At 44.7% G+C, this 23,431-nt stretch overlaps 2 protein-coding genes across 7 annotated transcripts in view; one reads left to right on the plus strand and one right to left on the minus strand.

The window, feature by feature from the left end:
- The window catches only part of REXO5 (RNA exonuclease 5), a 44,182-nt gene extending 40,630 nt beyond the window's left edge, over positions 1-3,552 (plus strand). For both annotated transcript variants that reach the window (XM_032396297.1, XM_032396299.1), the window contains one exon: positions 244-3,552. In XM_032396297.1, coding sequence (XP_032252188.1) covers positions 244-325 — 82 coding nt within the window. In that variant the 3' untranslated portion in view covers positions 326-3,552. The remainder of the gene's footprint in view (positions 1-243) is intronic.
- Positions 3,553-3,598: 46 nt separating this feature from the next.
- Positions 3,599-23,431, minus strand: part of DCUN1D3 (defective in cullin neddylation 1 domain containing 3) — a 39,660-nt gene continuing 19,827 nt past the window's right edge. For 4 of the 5 annotated variants that reach the window (XM_032396200.1, XM_032396199.1, XM_032396198.1 and 1 more), the window contains exons 2-3: positions 12,222-12,757; positions 3,599-11,076 (exon numbers count right to left, since the gene is read on the minus strand). In XM_032396200.1, the coding sequence (XP_032252091.1) occupies positions 10,593-11,076; positions 12,222-12,652 (915 nt within the window). In that variant the 5' untranslated portion in view covers positions 12,653-12,757 and the 3' untranslated portion in view covers positions 3,599-10,592. Of the gene's footprint in view, positions 11,077-12,221; positions 12,758-15,525; positions 19,660-23,431 lie in introns of those variants that run through there. The other variant, XM_032396202.1, reaches the window with a different exon arrangement.

The following is a 23,431-nucleotide window of genomic DNA, read 5'->3' on the forward strand; positions in this document are numbered from 1 at the left end:
TGGGTTGAGATATGTCTCACATCTGTTAAATAGCAGAGCTGACTTGATTCCAGGCCTCTGGGACTCGTCAGTGTTCCTTCCATGGAACCATTTTCAATAGGCAGCTTTCCATCAGCTGCCTTTACCTGCCTGTGCCCTGCCCCATACACATACCCCCCAAAATTTACCACTTCTTACCTAGGAGTTTGTAACCATTCTTTTAACCCTGTGGATTAGAAACCTCTCTTCACTCATTTGTTGCAGCACTCACGGATCATTCTCTGGCCTAGGACTGATGGGAATAAAAGATGAAGAGGAAAGCACCACCCCAAACATGTGTTCGTGAGTCTGCCCATCATTTTCCATGTGCTGTTTCTTATCCCTCGTGGGCAGTGGCAGAGAATGTGGTCAGGCTGCAGCCTTTCTATCTAAAGCAGACAGCTTTTGTGGAAATGGTGTACCACTTAAGAAGTTCGGTCCATTTATATGGCATGTACAAATGTTCAATAAATGCCTAAAATTCAAGCATCCTCATCTTAAGACGGTGAGAAGGAAACCAGTTTGTACTTTCTTTATGTCACTGGACTTATACACAGGAAATTTGTAGTAGGTGCTCATTCCATGTAACACTCCTATTAAATGGTATATGTAGGTAAGGAAACCAGGAGGGAGGGACTTTGCTTTGGAGAAAATCCAGCCATTATGCAGGTTGTCAAAGCTGTATCTATGAAGCAAATTTATGTAAGGCAAACTTTTCTCATTGACAGCTGTTATAAAATTGAAGGAAAAAGATAGGCTGAACTGAAAATTTGGCAGGTCCACACACAGGAGAGTGGAAGACTGTGCTTTTTACCAACACTGGAAGCACCCTTCCAATTCCATTTTTAGGAATGCTTCCTTCCCCCACCCTTCAGTGAGATTGCAGTGTCACCCTTCACCAGTAGGTGCCTCCATCATATCGGATCTCCCCCTTAAAACTGAAAGCTTCAAATTCAGTGAAAGCTACTACTCTGCTTTTTTATCAACTCTCAAAATATTAACATTCTGTGTTGGAAAGGACATGGGTACAGGTACATACAACTCTGAAACAGAAATATTTATCTGCCCTCTGGAAAAGATGAACTAATCCAGCATACAATATGTATCATACCAAAACCCTTGTAAATTGCTTCGTACATTAGGATCCAGCAATTCCACTTCTATAGTAGCATACTACAATAATAGTATAGATGCACACAAACATGTATGGAGGAGATACCACAGGGGGAGCCCAATGGAATTCCTGGTAGCCATTTTTTAAAAATTATGTGCGTGTAAATAAAATTTCTAGTAAAAAGAGATCTGCAAGAAGTAGCAGTTGACCTCTGGATACAGACGGACTCTGAATCCTAGCTTCCCTACATATTGTGTGAACTTGAGTACACACCTCACGGGATTGTTGTTGAAGATGTGATTATGCATTCCCAGTATATGTTGTAGGAAATATGGAGGCTTACAGAATAGTGTGTATAGTTTGAGTCCTTTTTCTGTAGATAAAGGTACACAAAGATATGCATAGGCTTGGAACAAAACCTAGAAGGCTGTATGTCAAATGTGGTGGGATCAGAAGATTAGGTGTTACCAAATTGCTTTTGGCTGTTTTGGTTTTAAATCACCATATGTTGCTTTTATAACTAGAATACCTAAAATTAATTCTCAAGGTTGGGCATTTGAGGCAGTGTTTAACCATTTAACTTCTGTAAGAGCCAGCCCTATGTAAAAGTTGGGAACCAGGAGCCAGAACTGAAGAGCTTGATTTAGGATCAAGACACTGCAACTTGAAGCTCCCTTGTGAAGTGGAAAGTTCCCCAGGCATACATACAATGAAGGCCCTGAGAATATCTTGAAACTGACAATGTTACCGGATTCTTTCCCCACCCCCAGCTGAGCTCCAAAGCTGTAAGAGCTTAGCTGCTCTTTACTTCTTGAGACTCCAGTCCTGAGACAAAATAAGTGTCTGCCTTTGAATATGGACAGATCTGGCCTGGCACTTCAGCTCTGCTTCTGGGCAAGCCACTTAATCTCATCTGAGTATATTTTCACAGCTTATAAAATGAGAATTATCTTTTTAAGGATTATTGTGAAAATTCAATAATCCAGGTTGTGGAAAAATGACAGAATAGTGGGCTATATATATAAGGACTTTCCCTCTCTGAGCCTGTTAACTCACTTTTAAAATGGGGACATTAGTACCTACTTCATGAGGTTATGAGGATTAAATTAGGGAAAACCCCACATTAAGTGGTCAATAAATAACATTTACTGAGGAGCATCTTCCAAGTGCAGGATCACAGAACAAATTAGGTTCCATGTGCCAAGAATACTGCCTTTGCTCCTAGGAATAGCCAAGGCCATTTCCTTCTCCTGGATGGGAGGTTTCCCAGTGGGCCCCCAACTCCAGAACTCTATACAGAGATGGGCCCAACCATAAGGTCTCTGAGGCCTCAGTCTGCACACTCTGTTCTTTCAGCTGATGCTCCCACCTTTTGGAAGCCAAAGCTGCCAACTTGGCCTCTTGCAAAACACACATTCCATTCATAAGTGCGTTTGTGCATTTTTCCTCCCACACCCTTCTAGGCAGCCAAGGCAGCTGCTGGAGAAGCAGCTTCTCATTTGGGGGAGAAAGGCAACTCCCAAGGGTTTTTACACAACACTTGATTTAGGCTTTGAACATATTACTCCCAATTTTCTGACCTCCTCGCCCACAGTGGAACGGTTTAGTACACTCAGCCATGTTTGTTTTCATTTCTTTTGCCCCTTTTGTAAATAACCTCTTCCCTATTATAAAGAAAACCAATTAATGGAAACTTGAAAAATCCAGAAAAGGTAAAATCACTTCTAATGCCACCACTCAGAGTCAACAACTGCCACTATTTCAGTCTTCTATCATACTTTTTACATCATTCAAAAGCAGATTTTTTAATAGCTGCATAGTATTCAACATGTTGATGTGTGTCATAATTTCTAAAACAGTCCCCTGTTGTTGACACCGAAGTTTTCCCCAGCCAATTATATCCTTGCACATACATCTTTGATAAATGATATTTGTTAAGGAAAAATTCCTAGAAGTGAAATTGGGTTAAGGAGTATGAACACCTAAGGTTGTTTTAATTCCACAGAAGTTTTTACTGTGTTAGCTAGCGTGGACTTGTTTCAAATCTTTGCTAATGTGGTAAGTTAAAAAAAACTTTCCATTACATAAATAGATATAATTTCTATTTATTTAAATATCCTGTAGATTGGCATTTATTTTTTTCAGAAGCTTTTTGGCCAGTTTTTCTTTAGGGTCTCCTTATGGATTAAGTACAGTGTCCATCTATTGATTACTGCAAAAATGTTTCTAGTTTTTTATTTTAAGGTAGTTTTAGAAGTCTTACGATTTCTTCTATTTGCTCTTGTACTTAGAAAGTCTTGATTGATCCCGAGATCAATTTAATAGCCACTGACAAGTAATATATGGGGGTTTTTTGGGGGGGGAGGGCTTGTTTTTTAAGTAGGCTCCATGCCCAGTGTGGAGCCCAGCACAGGGCTTGAACTCAGAACTATGCAATCGAGACCTGAGCTGAGATCAAGTCTCACGCTTAACCCACTGAGCCACCCAGGCACCCCTATATGTTTTTTTAAAATAATTTAATTTTTACACGTAAGCCTTTATTCCTCCTGGAATTCATTTTGGTATATGGCAACTTTTCCCCAAATATTTAGAATTTTACCCGTTTACTTATCTTTACTTACCCAATCAAGGAGAATGTGTCCTTTACTATGTAAGTCCATATACACAAGAGCCTGAGCGTTTTCTTCTGTCTTGTCTTATACTAGGTACCATACCATTTTGTAGCTCTTTATTTTAATATACTAGCAATTTCAGCAGCACCACCCCAGATAAACACAGGGCCATGGAGAGTCCCCATCAGCATGGATTATAAAACCCTATAGTCAGGTGCTTTGCTGTTGACTGCATTGTTGCCATATTCCACTAGGACTTTTTCAGCACCCCTAAGGCAAGAGAATCAAGGTTGGAACATTACAGAGGAAGAACATTAAGCCCAGGGAAGAGCGTTACGGCTTTCATAACACAGGGCCTCCTGAGAAGTCACAACAAAGGAAAGGAAATGGAGAGGTTAGGCTGGCTCCCTTACCTCTCCTTCCCCAAGACTAACCCTTTGGACCTAGTTCACAACCCAGAGCTAAAATGGGATTTCCAGAGCCAGCCCAGTCATGTGCTTTTGGCAACTGGGTTTGAGAAGAGAGAGGATGCCAGTGCTGAGGTGACTCTTCTGTACTTCTCTGAACCCTCAGCACTACCTCCTGTAAGTCTTTTCTGCTAGAAAACATCCATTCTACATGCAGTTAAGCTCATCTCTGGTGTGAAGACGTTGCTTGCCCCTCATCTAATCAAACTGGATTTTAGCCATATATAATCTGTACAACACCACATCAACACTTGGAATAGCTCCAGGCTCTACACAAGCACCCAAATCAGTATCTTTCACTTTCTAATTTTCCAAACCTCTATTTGTTAAGGCCCTGGCTGGGCTCAAGTCAGAAAGGCCCAAGCACAGAAGACACAAGCCCCAAGAGCCAACTGGGTTATAAGTACCTGTTTTGGAGACAGACTTTTTAAGTGAGAAAAAAATGTAACCTCCTCCCACCCCCCACCCCATTTCCTTCCAGCCTTCATCTGATGCTAACCTTGGTATTAAGGGAAGAAGAGAAAAGAAAAAAAAATTCCAGTTCATTGAGGAAAACTTTCAACCTTCTCCCTAGCTAAAGGATGTAGCCATGACTCCCAAGTCCTTTCCAACTGAAAGGAAAAATAAAAGCACATCTAGTCCCACCACTGTACTTACTTATTTTTAGGAGATACCAACATGAGGCTGGAAATCTTTGGGAAGGTCATTAGGGCCTCCATCAAAGAAGTGAGTAAGATGGCTGGCCAATAGCTTTCCTGAATATAAACAATAACAAGACAGAAAATACAATGAAAGGAAGCTAAGGGTCATAACTGGTCTACCATAATCAGACTTCTAGGATGTAAGAGCCAAATAGAGCCATCAGGGATCATGTTAGTCTAAGCCCCCCACCCCCACCCCCATTTTGGCACAGAGGGAAGTTAAGCCCCTAGGAGGAACAGTGACCTGAAAGGTCCTGTGTGACCATGCCAACCCCCATCTCTTCCTCTCTGGATTCCTTGCATTACTCACCTGACATCCTTTTGGAAACCTTAAACTTACGTGATTTAGGTGCTTTTTAAAGGCTTTTAAATCCTAACCCTCTGATGGAATTAAGTCTCTTGATTTTATGGATGAGTAAGGAAACTCGGAATTTCACTAACTTGCCAAAGGTCACACAGCAGTGGCACTTGACAGTTTCAGCTTGTCTCCTTTGCCTTAATCACTGCCAACCTGATGTAGGAGCCATCCATTAGCACAGTGCTCAAATTCACTTTTTGTTCCTCATGGGAATCCACATCAGTTGCTACAATAAGACTATATAGGTAGTGGCCCTCTGAGGACTCATTTGCTTTTTGCCTACAAGTATTAGGACCCCAAAGGCCATTAAGTTGGTGAGTGGGAAGTCAACATCCATGTTTGAAGTCTGAGGATCCTGTACCATCTGGATTATTTTCCAAAGCATAGGAACTGCTATCCAGTATCACGTTGGAAGAGGCTCCCGACGGATAAATCTCACCCCAGAATAAAGTCACTGGTTTGGTTTTTTAGTGTTCTTTTTTTTTTCTCTCAATAGTCAAGTAAACAAATTTATTAAATCCAACAGCAGGTAACCTTCCAAATAAAAAAAAACATCAAAAGAAAAATGTAGACAAAGACAAAAGTGTGTGTAACAAGTTAATAAAAATATTCAAGGGGCCATTTGGAGAGTGCAACAGTGCAGAGAATACAAACAAAAGTATTGACCTTTGTCAACAAGTTTGTACAACCTCAAGAAACAGACACACTGGTCAGAAACCAAGAGGAATCCACAAAGGTGGAGGGTCACATGAGCAGTGGACTCATCACCTCAGTGGGTTAAGGCAGGGTATCTGTAGGACCAATTCATCCAAGCCCCCATTTGCCTATTGTTTCAAGTTCCCCTTTGAAACCTAGAATCATATTCATTAGTGCAACAGGTAAGAGCAATTAATTACAGACTCGGGGCTGGGGACCAGAATCAGAGGGAAGACACTTCTCCCAGAATAAATTGGGGGGTGGGGGGAGAGACACAGCATCTTCTGAATGGCTTCCTTTGGCAATATCCAAGAGTATGTTGTAGTAAGTAGTAAAAAGGGAAGGTGGGTGGTAGAAGAAGGTGTATCCGTGAAAGCAGGCTTAGTTTCCAAGAGGAATAGGGAGGATGTGAGGCCCCAGGACCTGAATCAGAAGCAGAACCTGATGGTTACTCAAAGCTATTTGAATCATCTTGGCTTCTGCAACCAGTGCTCAAGCGTAACTCTTTTTCAATAAGGAAAAATACCTGCAGATCCTCACTAAAACACGGCCCCCAGTCCAGGTTAAACTGGATATATGCTATAATTACAGCTAACTATAGAAATAAACTCTGAAAGGGGGTGGGTGGGAACCCCCTCTAGGATTCAGAAAACAGATTATGGAGTAGGAGGAGGATCAATGAGATATGTCCTCAAATGAGTCCCAATTAACACACTTTAATAACCTTTAATAGTCCTTTCGGCTGTTAAACAAGTTTCTGCTAGAGTCCCCGCAAAGGAAGACCTTTGTCAGTTACCAAGATGTTCAAGTCATCACTAAGCAAACCTTAAGAGACAAGAAGAACGCAAAGCAGGCAGCTAAAACAAAACAAACCTAGCAGCAGCTTCTCTCCAGCCCTTGTAATTGTATAATTGGGTCTACTCCTGGGCTTCACTACACTCAAGACTTGTCTTTAAATATGGCAAACCAGTCCTAAATACAGATGTTTTGGTTTTTAAACTTTCAGACCCAAGTCCTTATCCCAGTCATTTCCCACCGTTGTTTGATGGAGTTCGGCAGAGTACAGCACTTGAGGCCATCACATGAACCATGGAGTTCCACACCCTGCAGGCTCCAGCACTGAGGCCTGAATTTTGGCACCAGCCTCTGGGAGATCAGAACTGTATCAAAGATTGACTAAAACTCTGTGGCTTAATCCCTTCTTCCTTTCCAGGAAGGCTAGTTTGTGCCTTCCTTAGGGAAGTTTAATACTGAAAACACTGCCTTGTACATTTCCAATTGGATTTCTTTGGGCCTCTGGGCTTGGGTGAAATTTGGATCTTCACCCAGCTCTTAATTTTTCTTATCAGAAGAGTAGGTAAGGGAGTCTTGGACCCAACTTACACATGTGGGCACACTGGCACAGATGAGGGAAAACTGTTGAGACATCCAGCTGAAGCATAGCAAAGTGTCATTGCAGGAGGTGGGGTTAATGATACATTCAAATATGGCAGGGATGGGGGAAGGGCATTTCAATGAAGCAACACTTCATCTCATACAGCTTTCTAATCCCTAAAGAAACACCACAAACTCAAAGCCATTTGCCAAAAACCAAGAATTTCCCAATACATATTCAATTTCTTGTAGTCACCCTCAGATATTTGCCTATTTTCAAAATAGCATCCACATCCTGCCCCTCTTCACACCACCCTGATTACATTGTTAAAGTGAGGAGCACGTTGGCTTACCTGAGGAGCATGGATTTGGCCTCTTCCACACAACTACTGCTCATTTAACAGCAAACCTATTTCTAGGTTAAAAGGAACAGGGACCTTTCATTTCCCAATAGTGTGACTACAAACCCTATGCACACCCCACCTTTGATCCCTTTGCAAAAAAAACTGCTTTTCCTGTGGTCAAGTCAAACACTGGTCCAGAGCCACTACAGAAGCTTGGAATTCCTTGCATCAGGAACGCCAACCTGGATAGAATCTGTAAGTCCTTCCCTAACTGCTCCCTTTTCTGGGTTTCTCAATTGCATTTCTGTAACAAAAAGGTCATGAAAAATATAACCAAAAATAATTTAGTGGTTCTTTTTGTGGGGAGGCGGAATAGTTAACAAAATCCACCCATTCTAGCACACCTAATGCATGGAATGCCACCTTGTAGGCTGGGGAAGGAATCCAGTTCCTCCAGAGTCCTCAGGATCCTCGGTGCCTCCCTCTTTTGTGCACTTCTCTCCTTATACCCTCGTAATTAAGACAGAAGGGAGCCTTACCTGGCTAGGAGCAGCCCACCTTTTCCCTTTTTCAACCTCTACCCAGTCTAGAATCAGGAAAAACTAGGGGTTGCAGGACTGGCTAAATGAGAAGGCAGTCTCTCTTAAGACCTCAGTCTGGGCACCCTGACTACAGTTGAGCCCACAGAACCCGCTGGGGCCCCTAGAAACTCTCTTTATACAAGGAGCTTGTGTCTTAGGCTAGAACAAAGCCAGACATCTGGCCTGAGACCCTCTTCAGCTTTCCAGCAGTACTGCTACCTTGCTGTGGCTGATTTTAAAGTTTCCCTTCTGCCCCTCTAGAAGGGGCAACTGCCAGTTTAGGATCTTAAAGAAAAAAATCAAACTCCACAAGTATGTTTCCTATGTCATTGTCAGTCTTGGAAAAACATCAACTGCAGAAACTCCTTAAGTAATCATCTTTAGAAAGATGGGAGCCTGGAGCCATAAGGCTCCTCCTAATAAAGGAACTCAAAATAAGCAATTCCTGCCCAGGCTGAGAAACATACCTGGGAGGCAGATGGAAGTAGTTAGGGAAGAAAACTCCAAATGTTTAATAGACAAACTCTCATTACCTCAAGAGTATAAATATTTTATAGGTTTTTATTTAAAAGATTCCCTTTTCAATCTGTTCCAAAGTGTTGGGAGCTGAACTGTACAAGTTCCTGCCACCCACCCTTCCAGTACAGTGTTTTGAGGACATGTTTTTTTAGATGGAAAAATAACAAGAGGACCCTCTACTGAAACCAGGTAGGACCAGAGTCAGCTCCTGTGTGGCAGTTTGGCCAAAGCTGGCCTTATGGAGCAAGCACGCAGAGGAGTCTGGGGAACTGGGCCTCCCTCTTGTGAGGAAAGGACTGAGAAAATTCATCCTCTCTTTAGTGAAGATGGTCCAAATTCATATGAAAAAGCCTCCATTTATGACGTTCCCTGGCACTCTTCTTATGCTTTATATATTGAAGGCAGCTCCCTCTTTTATGGCCAGTTTTAGCAGGCAAAGAAACAAAGGAATATAGATACATATATGTGTATATATATATTTTATATAGGTAAAATATATACATATCTTATATATGTATATATACATATTTGGGGGTAGGGGAAGGAGAGCAGGGTCATGTAAACCTAAACAGTCATCACATTACCCCAAATGAGCCTGACATTAACAAAGAAGATAATAAATAACTCCTGGGGGTTAAGTGACAACATGGGTGCAGCAAGAAGGGAAAGGGCACACGTTTAACTATTAAATACACTTCTATATTTGTTTGGCAGAGTTCAGGCCAGTCCCAGGCTTCTGCCCTTGCCAGACAAGTAAGCTGATGATAGTCAAAAAAACTTTAAAGAAAAAAAAAAAAAATTCAAGCAGAGCTCCATACCACAGTTTTCCTTCAAGTCAGCTGGCCGGCAGGCACAGTTTTCCGACCACCAGGAACAGAAACTTTGGCTCCAAGGCAAATGAAAAAAAAAAAACAAAACAAAAGTATTTTCACTTACAACATGAAAATACAGAAAATTCATCAAAAAAAGAAAACTATCAAAGTCTACTTCCAGCAAAACTGAGGTAGCACTGCTTTCTCTGCATTCAATGCTTAAGTGGTTCTCAGTACTATGTGTTCTAAAAAAACAAAAAAACTGCTCACTTGACTGACAGGTGCAGCATGTTGATGGATGAACTCAACATGAAATGCAATAGGTCAAAGAAGGAATGAGCAAGAAGTGAAGAAAATAAGGGTTTCGGATAAATTAGCTTAAAAGGGGGTCGTCACCAGACAACAAATGCTCTTGGCTGGCCTTGGCTCTCCAAGAGCTTTAAATCGCCTGGGAATTAATGCAATATGGTTAACAGTTAACACTGCTATTCAATTCTGTGTAAATCTTTTAAAATAATTATTACAACCTAAATTCAACCTTGTAAACAGCACTACACACAGTACAGACCTGCCCTGGAAAACAGAATATGCAAAACTGAGATCTGGCACTGTATCACCTTGTAATGTTAATTCAACCTAACCGTCCCATTCCCCCCTCCCTGTTCTATGCCCTCCCCCACAAAAAAATCTAATTTGTGCAAGAAATGGCAGGCTTATTCTATCTGAAGGCTTAAAAAAAAAAAAAAAAAAACATGTAGCCAGGTTCAAATATTTTGGGGGACCCCCCAAAAAGAAATAACCAAAATAACCAAAAAGTGAAGAAAGTGCCTAAAACATGATACAGCATTTTAGAGCCCTTTCAGATACAAGGCAGAGAAAGGTGTAAAGTAGAAAATATCTGGATCTTCAGTAATTTCCAGAAAGGTCCAATTACTCGGTTGGCTGCAGGGCAGCAGGCAGACCCTTGCTGCTACTGCTGCTCCTGGGCTAGAGCCACTAAGTCTGCTCCCCGGGACACAAGCCCTCGGGCCCTGAGCTGCGTGCACCTCTCCCTTCCCCTTCTCTTTTCCTTCGCTCCATTTCCCACTCCACAAAGGTGTCGAAGAGACTTGGCCAGGCCTCATCTTCACTGTAGTTGCTGAGGTCAGGCCCAATCACCTGAGTGAAGTTAAGGAACATGTTCCAAGTGTCCCGGGAGATGCCCTTGATCCCCGAGGGGTTCTCAGTTAGGAAGTTTAGCCACTGGTCCAATACTGGAGGGTTGTTCTGGGTAAAGACTAGTTTCCACAGGGCAATGGCTATTTCCCGATGCAGTGACCGCTGCCCTTCTTCAGAGTCCAGACCAAACTGAAATGTAAACCGGTAGAGATCCTTGAATTTATCCTCTTGTTTGGCTTCCGTTAAGAGGCTAGGGAACCGTGCACAGATCCCATCAATGCTGTCTGCACTTATTGCTTTGCAGCCATCAAAAAACTCCTTCCTGCAACAGGAAGGAGGGGGCACAATTAATATTTGTAAACAATACCATCTGCTGAGAGGCAATATAGCAAAGTAAGTTAAGAGCATGGCTTTGAGGCTGGACGGCCTGCATCTGAATTCCAACTCCTCCACTAATGAGTCCTATTTCTTCATCTGTCAAATGGTGAGAACACCACCTTACTTCATAGGGTTTTGGTGAGGACTAAACACGTTAATGTGTGTCAACTGCTTCTAACAGTGTCTGGCACATGGTAGGCAGCTGATGGTGGTTGGTTCATTCACTTATTCATCCTTCCAAAGCGAAACTCCAGTCTCTCCTGCTCGATGCCCTATTTCCCATTCTGCAACAGTGATTAAGCCGCAGACTCCCCTCCCAGACGGGGAGTCTTCCTGCTTTCCTTTTGATTCTCTATGGGTTGTTTGTTTTTGGAATACTTTTGGTGACTGCCAAGGGAGATCTTTGGAGCCAAAGATTCTGGATAAACCTGGCTAACTCTGCCACCAGAGATCAAAGTTCTGTTATTAAAAAACAAAAACTGCATATGTATTTTTAACATCTACATAACACTTTGAGGTTACAACATAGTCTCTCACTGATGATCATCTCAGAGACTGCTTTTCAGCTGAACATACAAGGCATCTGAAGTCTGTCGGGCAACCTACTGGGGGGTGGGGGGAGGGTCTCAAAGCCAATTCTTATTTATAAGCCGGTGCTCTGCAAACCACACCTTGGGGTGACCTTGCCACCCCCTCCCCACAAACAACCTCTGCAGGCCGCAGGGCCGAGGTGATGTGCACGCGCGCTGACGGAGGCGCTCCCTGGACCGGCGCGCACAGTGCCTGGCACATGACAGGTGTAGGTAAATATCAAGTGGGTGAGGGAGTGAGGGAATCGACAAGTAACGGAGCAGAAGCAAAGAGAAAGGTCCGAAACAGCAGTGGGACTGGGCAGCAGCGTCCGGCCCCGGGGCGTCACGTGGGTTATTCCTTAACTTCAGGCCAAGACGGTCGTTACTGGTCAAAAAAAGAAAGACTTACCCAAAACCCTAAGAAGCCAACCCAGTTCTCCCCCAGCTGGGCCCCACTGCCCAGGAGTGCACGCGTCCTCCTCCGCTCACCTGGTGACATGACGTATTTGTGACTAACCTGGTGAATTTGCACATGGTGGCAGCCTGGAACTTCCAAGCCAAGAGCAGCACTCGAAATTCCGTGGGGTCAACACACAAGTCATTGCAAAAGCGCTCCATGCCTTCCTCCAAAATTGCATCCTCCCGCTCATCCTTGTAGCGCCTGAACAGTTCTTCCAGCCTCTGCAGGGAAGACTCCTCGGTGTCAGACTTGGGCTCCCTCCCAGCATCTCCAGAGGACGTCGGCAGCTGCCAGGGCTCGGCAGCGGCCTCTGCCTTCTTGGTCCCATTGACGAGGATATCCCCCCCTGGCTTGCCACAGGCCAGTGGCTGTTCCTCGCGGTGGCCTGCGCTCCGCCTGCTGTGTGGCTTGCCGCCGGGGTCACGGTCTCCGTTCTTGCTGCCCAGGGTCGATGAGGGATTCTTGCACTTGGTGACGCACTGGCCCATGGTGCTGGTGGCCTGGCCTCTAGAGTGGCCCCCTCTGGATCAGATGCCCTCGCTGCCACTGGCCCATGTGCCTCAACATGCCATCAGCCAGAGGAGCCAGCCAACCTAGAAGAAAATTACAGAGCAGTTACCACTGGACAGGGAGACAGGCATTTGCAAGCTCCATTCCCTTCCCCTGCGGGGCGCTGCGGCCTGGGCCACCACTCTATTTCCGTGAGCCAACCATGAACCAGGGGAGATACCCAGAGTCCATCACCACTTCCCCCCGTAAGCTCTACACCTTCACGCTGGAAATGCAGGGTACATACATACAGAGAACCAATAAGAAAATTCCTAAAATTCTTAAGGTAACACAGGTTACAAAGAGGTTGATTCATGTGCAGAACGCATCAAGGAAGACTCCAGTTTTGCCAGAAATATTCCAGAGGAAATCTGTCTTGCCAACTTGCCATCACATAAGAAAGTTATTTGGTCCTGGGTTAAGCCAGAAGGTGCAAATAAAAAGTTCATTTTCTAGTCTCTCGTGTCAAAATCCTCAGATTTTCTTTTTAAGTGGGATGAGTAGGGAGAAAGGGAGGCCACATTTAAGACGACTATACAGTTTCATAATGGCCTAAAGATGAGGTAAAGGATTTGTGGAGTCAAGACTACAAGCAATGTCCTAGCCAAAGAGCAAAGTAAAATTTGTCTCTGATCTCTTCAAATTCCTTTCTGGAACTCCCCCACACAACAGTAGGTGAAATGCCCTTTCTCCACCCTTCCTCTGCCCACCCACAGGAGCCAAACACCAACCACGGTTCCCGGTCCTCCGGTTTCTTTTTCTCCCCCTACCAGGTCCTCTGCGAGGCTGCAGGAAGAGTACAAGCCAAGTCCACACTAAACAAGAAGGTCCTACAAGGCCTGCAAGCTCAGTCTTCCAAGGGGGTGTTCTCCACCTTAAAAGAAGGGCTGATTTATCCACATATCTCTAAATGGTAGGATAACTGCTAGATAAAAAAGAAAAGTCTACACAGATATCTTACAAACTCATCATGGTGGTTTATTTATTACTTATGCTATTTAAAAGTGTTTTTTAAAGAATTGCTAGAAATTTCCTGGCCAGGGGTGAGGTGATTTCTCTGCAACCTCTGTCTTCTCAGGACTTTATTCTTAACTTCAACTAATCCACGAGAAGCTCCAGCTACAACTTAGTACCCGTAAAATTCTACCTGCTGCCATTAACTGCAGCCACCAAAATTACAATGTTAAGAGAACTTGAGACCAGGAGCCAGAAGTACAGCAGGTAAAGGGACCAAAATCAAGGTCAGTCCCATGCCTCTCCAGCTCTAGAAGAAGCTTTCATGGCCCTTCGTGATCCAAATCCAAAGCTCTTAGGAGACGGGCAGAAGGGTGCTTTTTATAAAGGTTGGACCTTTACACTTTACCTAAAGAACTTTCATTTCCTCCAAACGGTGCCTGGATAAATTTGGGGTTATCTTCAAAAGGAATCCTATGGGTAAATTCTGAGTGTACAAGTTTAAAATGACGACCAGAATCATTCTTATAACTTATCGGAGATTCATCGTATCAGGGTGTGTCCTATTCTCCACCCTCAAAGAGAGTAAGTGACAGAAAGACATGCCCATACATGCCCTCAAAAGACTTGCAGTTCCACTTAGGCTTCAAAAACCAAAACAAAACAACAGCAACAAAAAAAACCCACTGAAACCCTATAAGGGTTTTCTGCTGTGGAAAAAGACAGACCCATGTATGTTTTCTTAAGTCTTTTTATGCTTTAATAGTATAGCGAATAAACCATAAGCACAACCTATTAAAATTTTAAAAGGCAGGGGGTTAATTCTTGGAAGACCAGCATACAAGGAAAGCAACTGTTCGGGCTGAATTATCTCAAAACAAGCAGGACTATACCATGTGGAAGGTCTGGTTTCCAGATTTGTGTTTCTAAAGACTACAGTGCTAAAAGAAACAAAAGGCCCAAACTTACACAAACCCCACATGCTCACAGACTGGCAACTCTAATTCCCAGGCACGCTGACTCACCAGGGTTTGCTGCTCAGCTCCTGCTGCTGAGGGAGGCCCAGGTACCTGGCAGGATAAGAGGATTTCCTGGCCTCCGTCTGACCCACCTACCCCAGGCCACTTACCCCCACCCCCACAGGACAGATGCTTCATTGTAACAGCTTCCTCCAAATCCTGGCGCCAAGGCCTTCAGGTAGGGACAGAACAGATGGGCCTCCCAAAGAGGCCCTAATCCCATTTACCCAAACGGCCCTCCACATAAGAGCATCTTTGATGACCTGACACAGCAGAACCTGAAGGCTTTTAACATGACCAGCAGATGAGAAAAAGGAAGGGAAAATCAATTTGAACAGATAATCAATCAGCTAGTACCAGAAGGTCAGATCTCTTCCTTCCATTCTGGTCCCTTTCTGTGAAATGCCCCCACTCCAGATGAGGGTTGAGGCAAGTGATGATCTCAAGCCAGAAGAAAATATTTTCAGATCCGATGGTGACTACAGCCCCTGATTATTCAATGGCCTCCCTTTTATGTCTACCTCTTTCCCCGGGAAAACAGTTCTGCCCCCAGAGCTTTCCCCAGGCTCAGTCTCACACAAGCCCGGTGTCCCAGGCTGACAGCACTTCAAGTGTTTTAAAGTTGGAAGTCTCCTTGGACTCGCTAGCTGATGGCTAACAGCTAATAATAGCAGTTATCAATTACTGAACACTTGATATCATGCCTGGCACTATGCTAATAAACACTTTATGGACATTAAAACTCAGGTATCCTCACCACAACCCCATTTGAAGACAGGGAAACTGAGGCACAAAGCAAATCATCCAACATCACACAATGTCTGACTTGAGAAACACACCTTTAGCACTAGGCTAGACTGCCGAGTCCACCTCCAGCAGAGCGCCGAGGGAAAGCCCACCAACGGATGGGTGTCCTGAGCTCCAGAGTCACCACAGCGATCCCAGAACAGCAAGGTTTACCATCAGCCACTGGAAAGAGCACAACACACTGTCTGTGCCCAGTGCTCAGGAAGGGTGTCCTACCCACTGCCCTCTCCCAGCGAGCCCTGCCACCGTGATCCAGGCAGTCATGATGCCCTTGGACTCAGTGTTGCCAGAGATGCCCTAAAGCAGTGCTGTTTCAGTCCATCGGCACGGTTAAACGCTCTGACTCGGAAATCAAAGCTCAACTCTGCCAGTGATTATTGTTGACCCTGATCGAAACCTGTATCTCCTCAACCTGCAAAATGGTATCTGCCTCACAGAGCTGTTGTAAGGATTCCGTCAGGAAATGCAGATAAAGGGTACCTGCCGCACAAGTGGGCCCCCCCGCCCACCTTCCTGGAAACGGCCGAGGACAGCTATCATTATTATTAGCAGCCAAGCAGTAGCTGGTTAGCCTGATGAAAGCCTGAGCTTGTCCCATCTGAAAATGGGCTCGGCTCAGCTTTCCCAGGCCCGGCCAGGACACCTACCCCTGCCTTGAGTCCTGTGCTTGGGTCTTGTTGAAGAACAGTCTCTTGAACCACAGCACTGACCCTGCTCAAATGCACCACTGCCCAGAGCACCTGCAGGAGCGGGTTCTCCATAGGATCAGACTTCCTTGTGACTGATACTGAGTATAATCAGGCTGGGTATTTGCTGTGCTCTAGGGACACCTTGAACCCAGTGGTTTCTCCCTGCCTGGGGCAAGCTTCCAGCCAGTTCCAGACTCCTTTCCCCTTGGTCCTAGCTCTGTAGGTTTAAAAAAGACAGGATTTCTAGCTTGATACTCATTTATACTTTAATGGAGCTGCCTTTCCAGCTGGTCATCCCGGCCGCCTCTCTGAAGTAGAAAGCCTCAGCACAATGTGGGCACCCCAAAAGCCAAATTTCATCAGCATCAGAGCGCCATTATTAACAAATACCACTCTGTATTTGGTAGTACGTTATAATCATGATACATAAATGTAGCTCTGTGAAATAGTTACTACGCCCATTTCACAGGAAAAGAAATGGAGGCATAGCAAGGTCAAGGAGCTATCTACGAAGGGAGAAAACAGGGGCAGAGTAATTAGGAGGATGAGTTCTTGGAGCAGACAAACCTGGATGTGAATCATGGTGATGGCACCAACATGTGACTGTCAGCATTCACTTTAAAATGGGGCAGCTATACTTCAAGACAGAGTAAAGGAGATAATCCACGTGAGATGCTCTGCCCACGGAAAGTATTCAGGAAGTGTTAACGTTTATCATAGCTGCTGCTGTTATTGCCAACTCAGTGACAGAATCAAGCCTCCCTGCTCCTAGAACAGTGCTCTTTTCAGTGGCCAGTGCGGCTCTTGGGGGAGGGGGGCGGGGGGCAGCTCAGGTATGCAGGACTCCCCAGGTACCCAGAGCAGCTCCCAACCTCCCTGTCCTCACAGGGACTCTGTTCTCCTGCTTCTGCTAAGGGGCATAAAGAGCTAAATGGAGCCAGGGGCAGGGAGAAAGGCAAGGCAGGAAGAAGAATAAAGAAAACACGCACATACACCCCTGGAAACCTACCTCTTGGCACAATTGTAGTTTTGGGGTTTACCTGAAAGATCGATGCCAGTAACTCTGCTCAGTTTATGCTGGATCAGGCTCAGCCTCCAGCTTTTCTCCTTCAATCTCGCTCCAGATGCTTCTGTCACCCTCCCTCTCTGCAGAGCGGCCCCAGCCCCCTGCTGCCCGCGCCGTGCCAGCCCTGGCTGTTCGTGGGGGCGGGCCTGGCCGCCTGCCTGGAGCTGGCACTGCCGGGCCGGGGGCAATCCCAGGGGCCGTGGTCCCCGCCGCTGCTCTGGCTCCAGAGAGGGATCAGGAGCTGAGCTACCTCACAGGCAGTTCCATGAAGCGAGGTGCAGGCAAGTCCCTGGGTCTCCTGGGCTTACTATCTACTGCTGAAACAGAAGGACCTGTTATGGGAGAGAAGGACCATGAAGGGCTACACCACACAAGGACACAGAGTGACTGGAGACAGGAAAAGGAGAGAGGAGTGTGAACTAGCGTTACGGAAAGAAAGGTGGAGGGGCTGACTAGGGGAAGTGGTATGTGCGGAACACGGGGCTGCCTGCTTCCTCTGCATCATCGCCTTCGCCCTCACAACCACCTAGCCTGTCACAGACTTTTTACAGATGAGGAAACCCAAGTTTCTTAACTACTAAGCAGGGTGACTAGGAGATAAAACCAGCCTGTCAGACTCCAAAGTTCACCCTGTGGGAAAGTTTCAGAGAACTGGCTTTTGTTTGATCTTTAAATGACTGGAAACACCAAATGGAAAGGAAAGAGTCAAAGGGCCAATCTGGTTGGTCCATGTGGAAAGGTGATTTAAAACATTTAGTAACAGTGGTATCTCTTAGATTACACCTATGTACGGAGGGGATTCACGTTAATGGTCACATTTAACTCACTACAACCGTATGAGGAAGACACCATATAAGTTTTTTACAGAGAGGAGAACTGAAGAGAGATTAAGGAATTTGGCCTGAAGTCCCACAGCCCGTCTACAAAGGAAAAGGGATTCAAATCCAGGCCATCTGGTTCTAAACCCGCCATTCTTCCTCACTGGTCTCACTACTATTCTCTGCTATGATGTGTCCCAAAGATACACCCTTCTCCCAAGGAGATGATGATGGCCCAAGATGAAAAGGTACATCAGCAACACCTAAACATACCAGAGATACAGAATAAACTCCCAGGTTTGGTTCTGGTCTTGTACCTCTAGGCGGTGTGGGCCCTTGAACAAGTCACTTAACCTCTCCGAGTCTGTGTGATCCCAACATTAAAGTGAGGGGTCTAGACTAGTGCTTCCAAGTTTAATGTTCTGGGACTACCTTCACTTTTTGGCATCCAACGAGGCTGAAGTTCTAAATTTGCAAGCCTTCTAAGGACTGGCACTTTGCCTGCTCAGTGAATGGTTCTCGTACTTCTTGCCTAAGCCTATCAGACCCAAGAGAAAATGAGACCAGAAGTCCAAAAGGAGGAGAGAGCAAGCAGGGGCTACTCCAGTCTGAACAAGGGGTGAAAGATTACACTGCTTTTGCAGGCCTGCCTCTCTTTAATCATCTTAGTTTGATCTCTGCAGGGTCAGCAAGAGGCCCTGGCATACGGAAAACAGACCAGAGCGAGCTGGCTCGCTGCTGCCGCTGGTTGGGTCGGGAAGCCTGCTCAGGAATGTGCACTGGCTGCTGATGGGGAGCCTGTCACCCAAGGAACAAGAACTTGAACTCCTCATGAAATGAGGAGCTAAAAAACAGGAGGCAAATGCTGGCACCAAAAATCAGTGTCAGCAAGCACTTGTGATCTACTTGGAGACTTCCTGGAGAGAGGGGACCCATCTGATTTTACCCAGCCCATTCTGTTCCCATCTAGTGTCTATTCGGAAGCAAGAAACCACCAGCAAATGCTGGTGTTTCTGCAGAGTGGCAATAAGAAACCACTTTCCAGCTTTCATCTAAACAGTCTGTAGAGCTAGCTGGGTGCATGTTTTTATTTCTTACTATATATGCCAGACAACCACAGGCCAGAGAACATGAGTACATGAATTCCTCAGATGGCTCTTCTCCAGCCGCCAGGGGCTAACGCACTGTCCTGGCAGAAGCCATCCCCCTTGGGAGTCTCAAAGCCAGACCACAAGAGCCCCTTGATCCCACCTGGCAGCTAGAGATGCTGAATGACCTGAGAAAAAGATAGGGAATGGGTGGTGGCCATTTGTAAACTACTTCCTAGAAAGTAAACTTAACAGAACAAGAAGGTAAGACGGAGGGAGTACCTGAAATGTAGAGTTGCCTGCTGTCACTTGGAACTTGGGACTTACAAGATCACCTTTGGAGATTAGGTCTCTTACCCAGAGCTACTTGGGAGGGAAAGCCATTCCCTCTGCCAAAGCAAACGAGACCCGTCTGCTGCTATTTTCATGCTTTTAAAAGACTTTTTGTCCTAAAATGTACTACAGCAGCAAGCTAAGGCAGCAGTTAGGGTTGGGTAGGAACACATGACTTCTTATATCAACAAATCTCCAAAGCGCAAAAGAAAAGAAAAGAGGGATTGGGGCGGGGGGACTTTTTTTTTTTTAAGAAAATAAACCAACCGGTTTTATTTCTGTAAATAATCTTAGGTCACATGACTAAGACCAGCCAGCTTTCCAGAGTAATTTTCTTTTTAAAGTGTTCTTACTGGTCCTCACCTGGCATACCTCAAATATACTAGAGCAAGAATATATATCCAGTTGGAGGCCTGAGGCCAGTGTGGGCTGGCTAGAACCAATACTACTTGCCCAATCCAACCAAGCCAACACACGCATGTACTATAAAGTTTCCAAATACCAAATAATGAAGCATTTTTGGTCTCTGAGCTCCAGGAATGAGCTACATGTTTAATCCCACATGCCTCAAAATAACCAAAAAAGGGCCATATCATTTTACTGACCCACACTTGGAATCTTTTTTTGCTGTCACTACTGATCGGGACAGGTCAGGCTACCCACTTATGTGCAAATCGGGCATCATTAAGGGGCACCGGATTTCTAGGTTCGCTACTCTTTTTGTTTCTGCTCCAGCTTTTTCAGTTTCCTTCCTGGTTTAAGAGCCGAGGGCTGTCCTGGATCTGTGCTCCGTGGTACCAGAATAAAAATGGCATGCCCGCTGCATTCTTCATCTCTGCTTTTATGCTTACTGCTTGTTTTCTTTCTTAAGAGACAGCCTCCTTAGGCCCCGCTGAAGGTAAACCACGGATGAGGCACTGATTGCTGGCTTCCAGTTGGCAAATGGGTACCAGCCCCCCTAGAGGCTTACCTGACTGCAGATGAGTAGTCCTCAAACACCCAATTACCACATCACCTGTTAACTTTTCAGTCTCCTTCTGAGCAATTCAGTAGTCACAAAGTGACTGAAAAATAATTAACTGGAGATAAGCTTTGGTTTTTGCCCCTAAGTAAAAGAAAGGCAAGAAAGGAAACTGAAATGAGTTGAAAGATGAGGAAGGAACCCAATATAAAGATGATAAATGACTGCATCCAAATGCCTTAAAGGGGCACCAGAATTACCACAAATGTATAGATGTGGTTTCTAGAGCCACCCTTCCTCTAAGAAGGCCTCAGGTTCATCATGTGGTAACTAATCAATCTCTTAAATGTTTGTTAATTCTTTAAAAAAAAAAAATCCAAATCCATTAAGGCCACATTTATCAGGTTTTTCCTAGAGGCCTATGATGGAAGCTAACTGCTAATGCACAGTAGAAGGGAAGAGGAAGAGGGAGAAAAGAAAGAGCTGTATAATAAAAGAATATCTGTTTTCAACCACATCAGTAAACTGGTCAGAGAAGTGAGGCCACTAAGGCTTTCTCTCCTGCTGCCAAATTCAAAAGTATTACATAGTTACTCTGTAAAGTTTAGAAAATACAGAGCTTAAAAAATCCCACCACTTACAATTAATATTTGAGCATATCCTCTTAGTCTTTTATATGAGCACATAAGGACGGCACACGGAAAACACATGCATGTCTACATTATGCGCTTAGAACTTTCGAACAAAAGTGGGATCATATTGTACACTGTATTTTGCAATCTTTTCCATTGAACATTTTCTCATATAAATCTTCTCCTCTCACAGAATGCTTTTATACAGCAGCAATTCTGGGGCGCCTGGGTGGCTCAGTCCATTAAGCGTCTGCCTTCAGCTCAGGTCATGATATCAGGGTCCTGGGATCGAGTCCCGTATTGGGCTCCCTGCTCAGCGGGGAGCCTGCCTCTCCCTCCACCTCTGCCACTCCCCCCTGCTTGTTCTCTCTCTCCAATAAATAAATAAAATCTAAAAAAAAAAAAAAAAAAAAAAAGAGCAGCAATTCAGTGGTAGTACTGGTACAACCACAAACACACTAGTTATGTCATGTAACCCATAGACCATTTATAGCCTGCTACTATTCAATCTGTCAAAAATTTGGTGCTGTACTATAGAGGGTGTGCAAAAAGGTTGGGATTCTCTGTTGAAACATATTTAATATTCAGGGGCGCCTGGGTGGCTCAGTCAGTTAAGCGTCTGCCTTTGGCTCAAGTCATGATCCCTGGGTCCTGGGATCGAGCCCGGCATTGGGCTCCCTGCTCAGCAGGGAGCCTGCTTCTCCCTCTCACTCTTCCCACCGCTCCCCCTGCTTGTGTGTGCTCTCTCTCAAATAAATAAACAAAATCTTAAAAAAAAAAAAAACATATTTAATATTCAGATAAGTCTTCCACTGAAAGGAGGTACCATACTAAATCAGGTCAGTTTAGTCTCTTATTGTTGGACATTTAGCTTGCTTCCAATAGTTCACTATTATAAACATTACTCTGATGACAAACAACATGCGCTTAAAACTCAGCACACTTATAATTCCTGAGAATAAAACCCTATAAGTGGAACCAACAGATCAAAGGATGTATAAAAAAATTATATATATGTGTGTGTGTATATATATATATAATCCAATCTGAATCCAAAGAACTAACATAAACTTTGTATAGTGTACTGGGAGTGTGCATCTCTGCCAACTAATTCAACTTCTTGCAAAAAATCCTTACCAAAAGCACATTAAGACATTGTGTTTAAGGGAAAATATCCAACCACCAAAGGAGAATGTTAACAGGTTAAGAAAGATCACTTGCTTCACTGTGAATCACATCAAAAAGGCTGACAGATCCAATGAGTCTGGTTTCAAGGATTCCAAGATGGTGTTGTTACATAATGGGGAGAAAAAGATTAATCACAGGGCACCTTTTAATTTTATCTAACTTTTCCCAGTTATTCTTTCAAAAGAAATTCGACCTGTGCCCACTCCCATCAGAAAGCAGCAGAAGTTGCAGCAGCCGCTGCCGCCACCAACTAAGGCCTCACGAATGACAGTCCCGGAACCAGAGATTCAGCGCCGGGGCAGAAGGAGCTGGCCCATGGAAGAGGCAGAACCTGAAGAATCACATTCCTACAGGGTGTGGGAGGCTCGTTCAAAATGGAACTGTGGGATCCCTGGAAATGGTTAATAGGCTGGATTTAACCTGTAGAGTTATTATTTGGGCTTTCTAGCTTCAGACTGGACCAAATGGTATGACTGCGTGCAACAGAGACTCGTCTGCGTCCCCAGCACCCAGGCTCTTCCTCAGGTGACTAGCCAGTTTTCACTAGAGAAGATCCTTCTCCTGAACTCTTGGCCACATAGCTGGGTGGGGCTCACAATGGACTATGTGACTCAGGCCCAGCTGGGCCTCACATACCCCTGGATTCAATGACTGGGTTAGGGATATACAGGTGACCTCAGCAGACAGAATAAATCTTAGCACTGAAAGTAAAGGAAGCTGGAGCTGCTGCAGTCATCCTGCCACAGAGAGCCACCAGAGAAAATAGTAATGCCTACCAAACAGTCACTGTGAGGATTAAACGGTCCCTTCTTATCATATGGGTCTCACTTCCAATGTATGTAGGACCCACGAATGAAATCACTGCCAAGAGACAAAGAGAAAATGAATTCTGAAGGCATTATCTGCACCCAGAACCCAACTGTACTACCTAAAGTCAGATCAAAGCCTGAGCCCCACAGTTATGCGAGCCAATGAATTCCTCTTTTGCATAAGCCAGATGTCAGGTTTTCGGTCACAACAGAAAGAGTCCCTACTAACAAACACATTGCTATGTCACTCAGATCTCTTCTGCTCACAGAGCAAAGAAAGAAGATCTGATGCCTAGGTTCTTCTGATTCATCATCCAGGACCAAGTTACTAGGCCACAATTTCACCCCTTAGCT

The sequence above is a fragment of the Phoca vitulina genome, unplaced genomic scaffold (genome assembly GCF_004348235.1).
Source record: "Phoca vitulina isolate PV1807 unplaced genomic scaffold, GSC_HSeal_1.0 scaffold90, whole genome shotgun sequence".
Taxonomy (NCBI): Eukaryota; Metazoa; Chordata; class Mammalia; order Carnivora; family Phocidae; genus Phoca; species Phoca vitulina.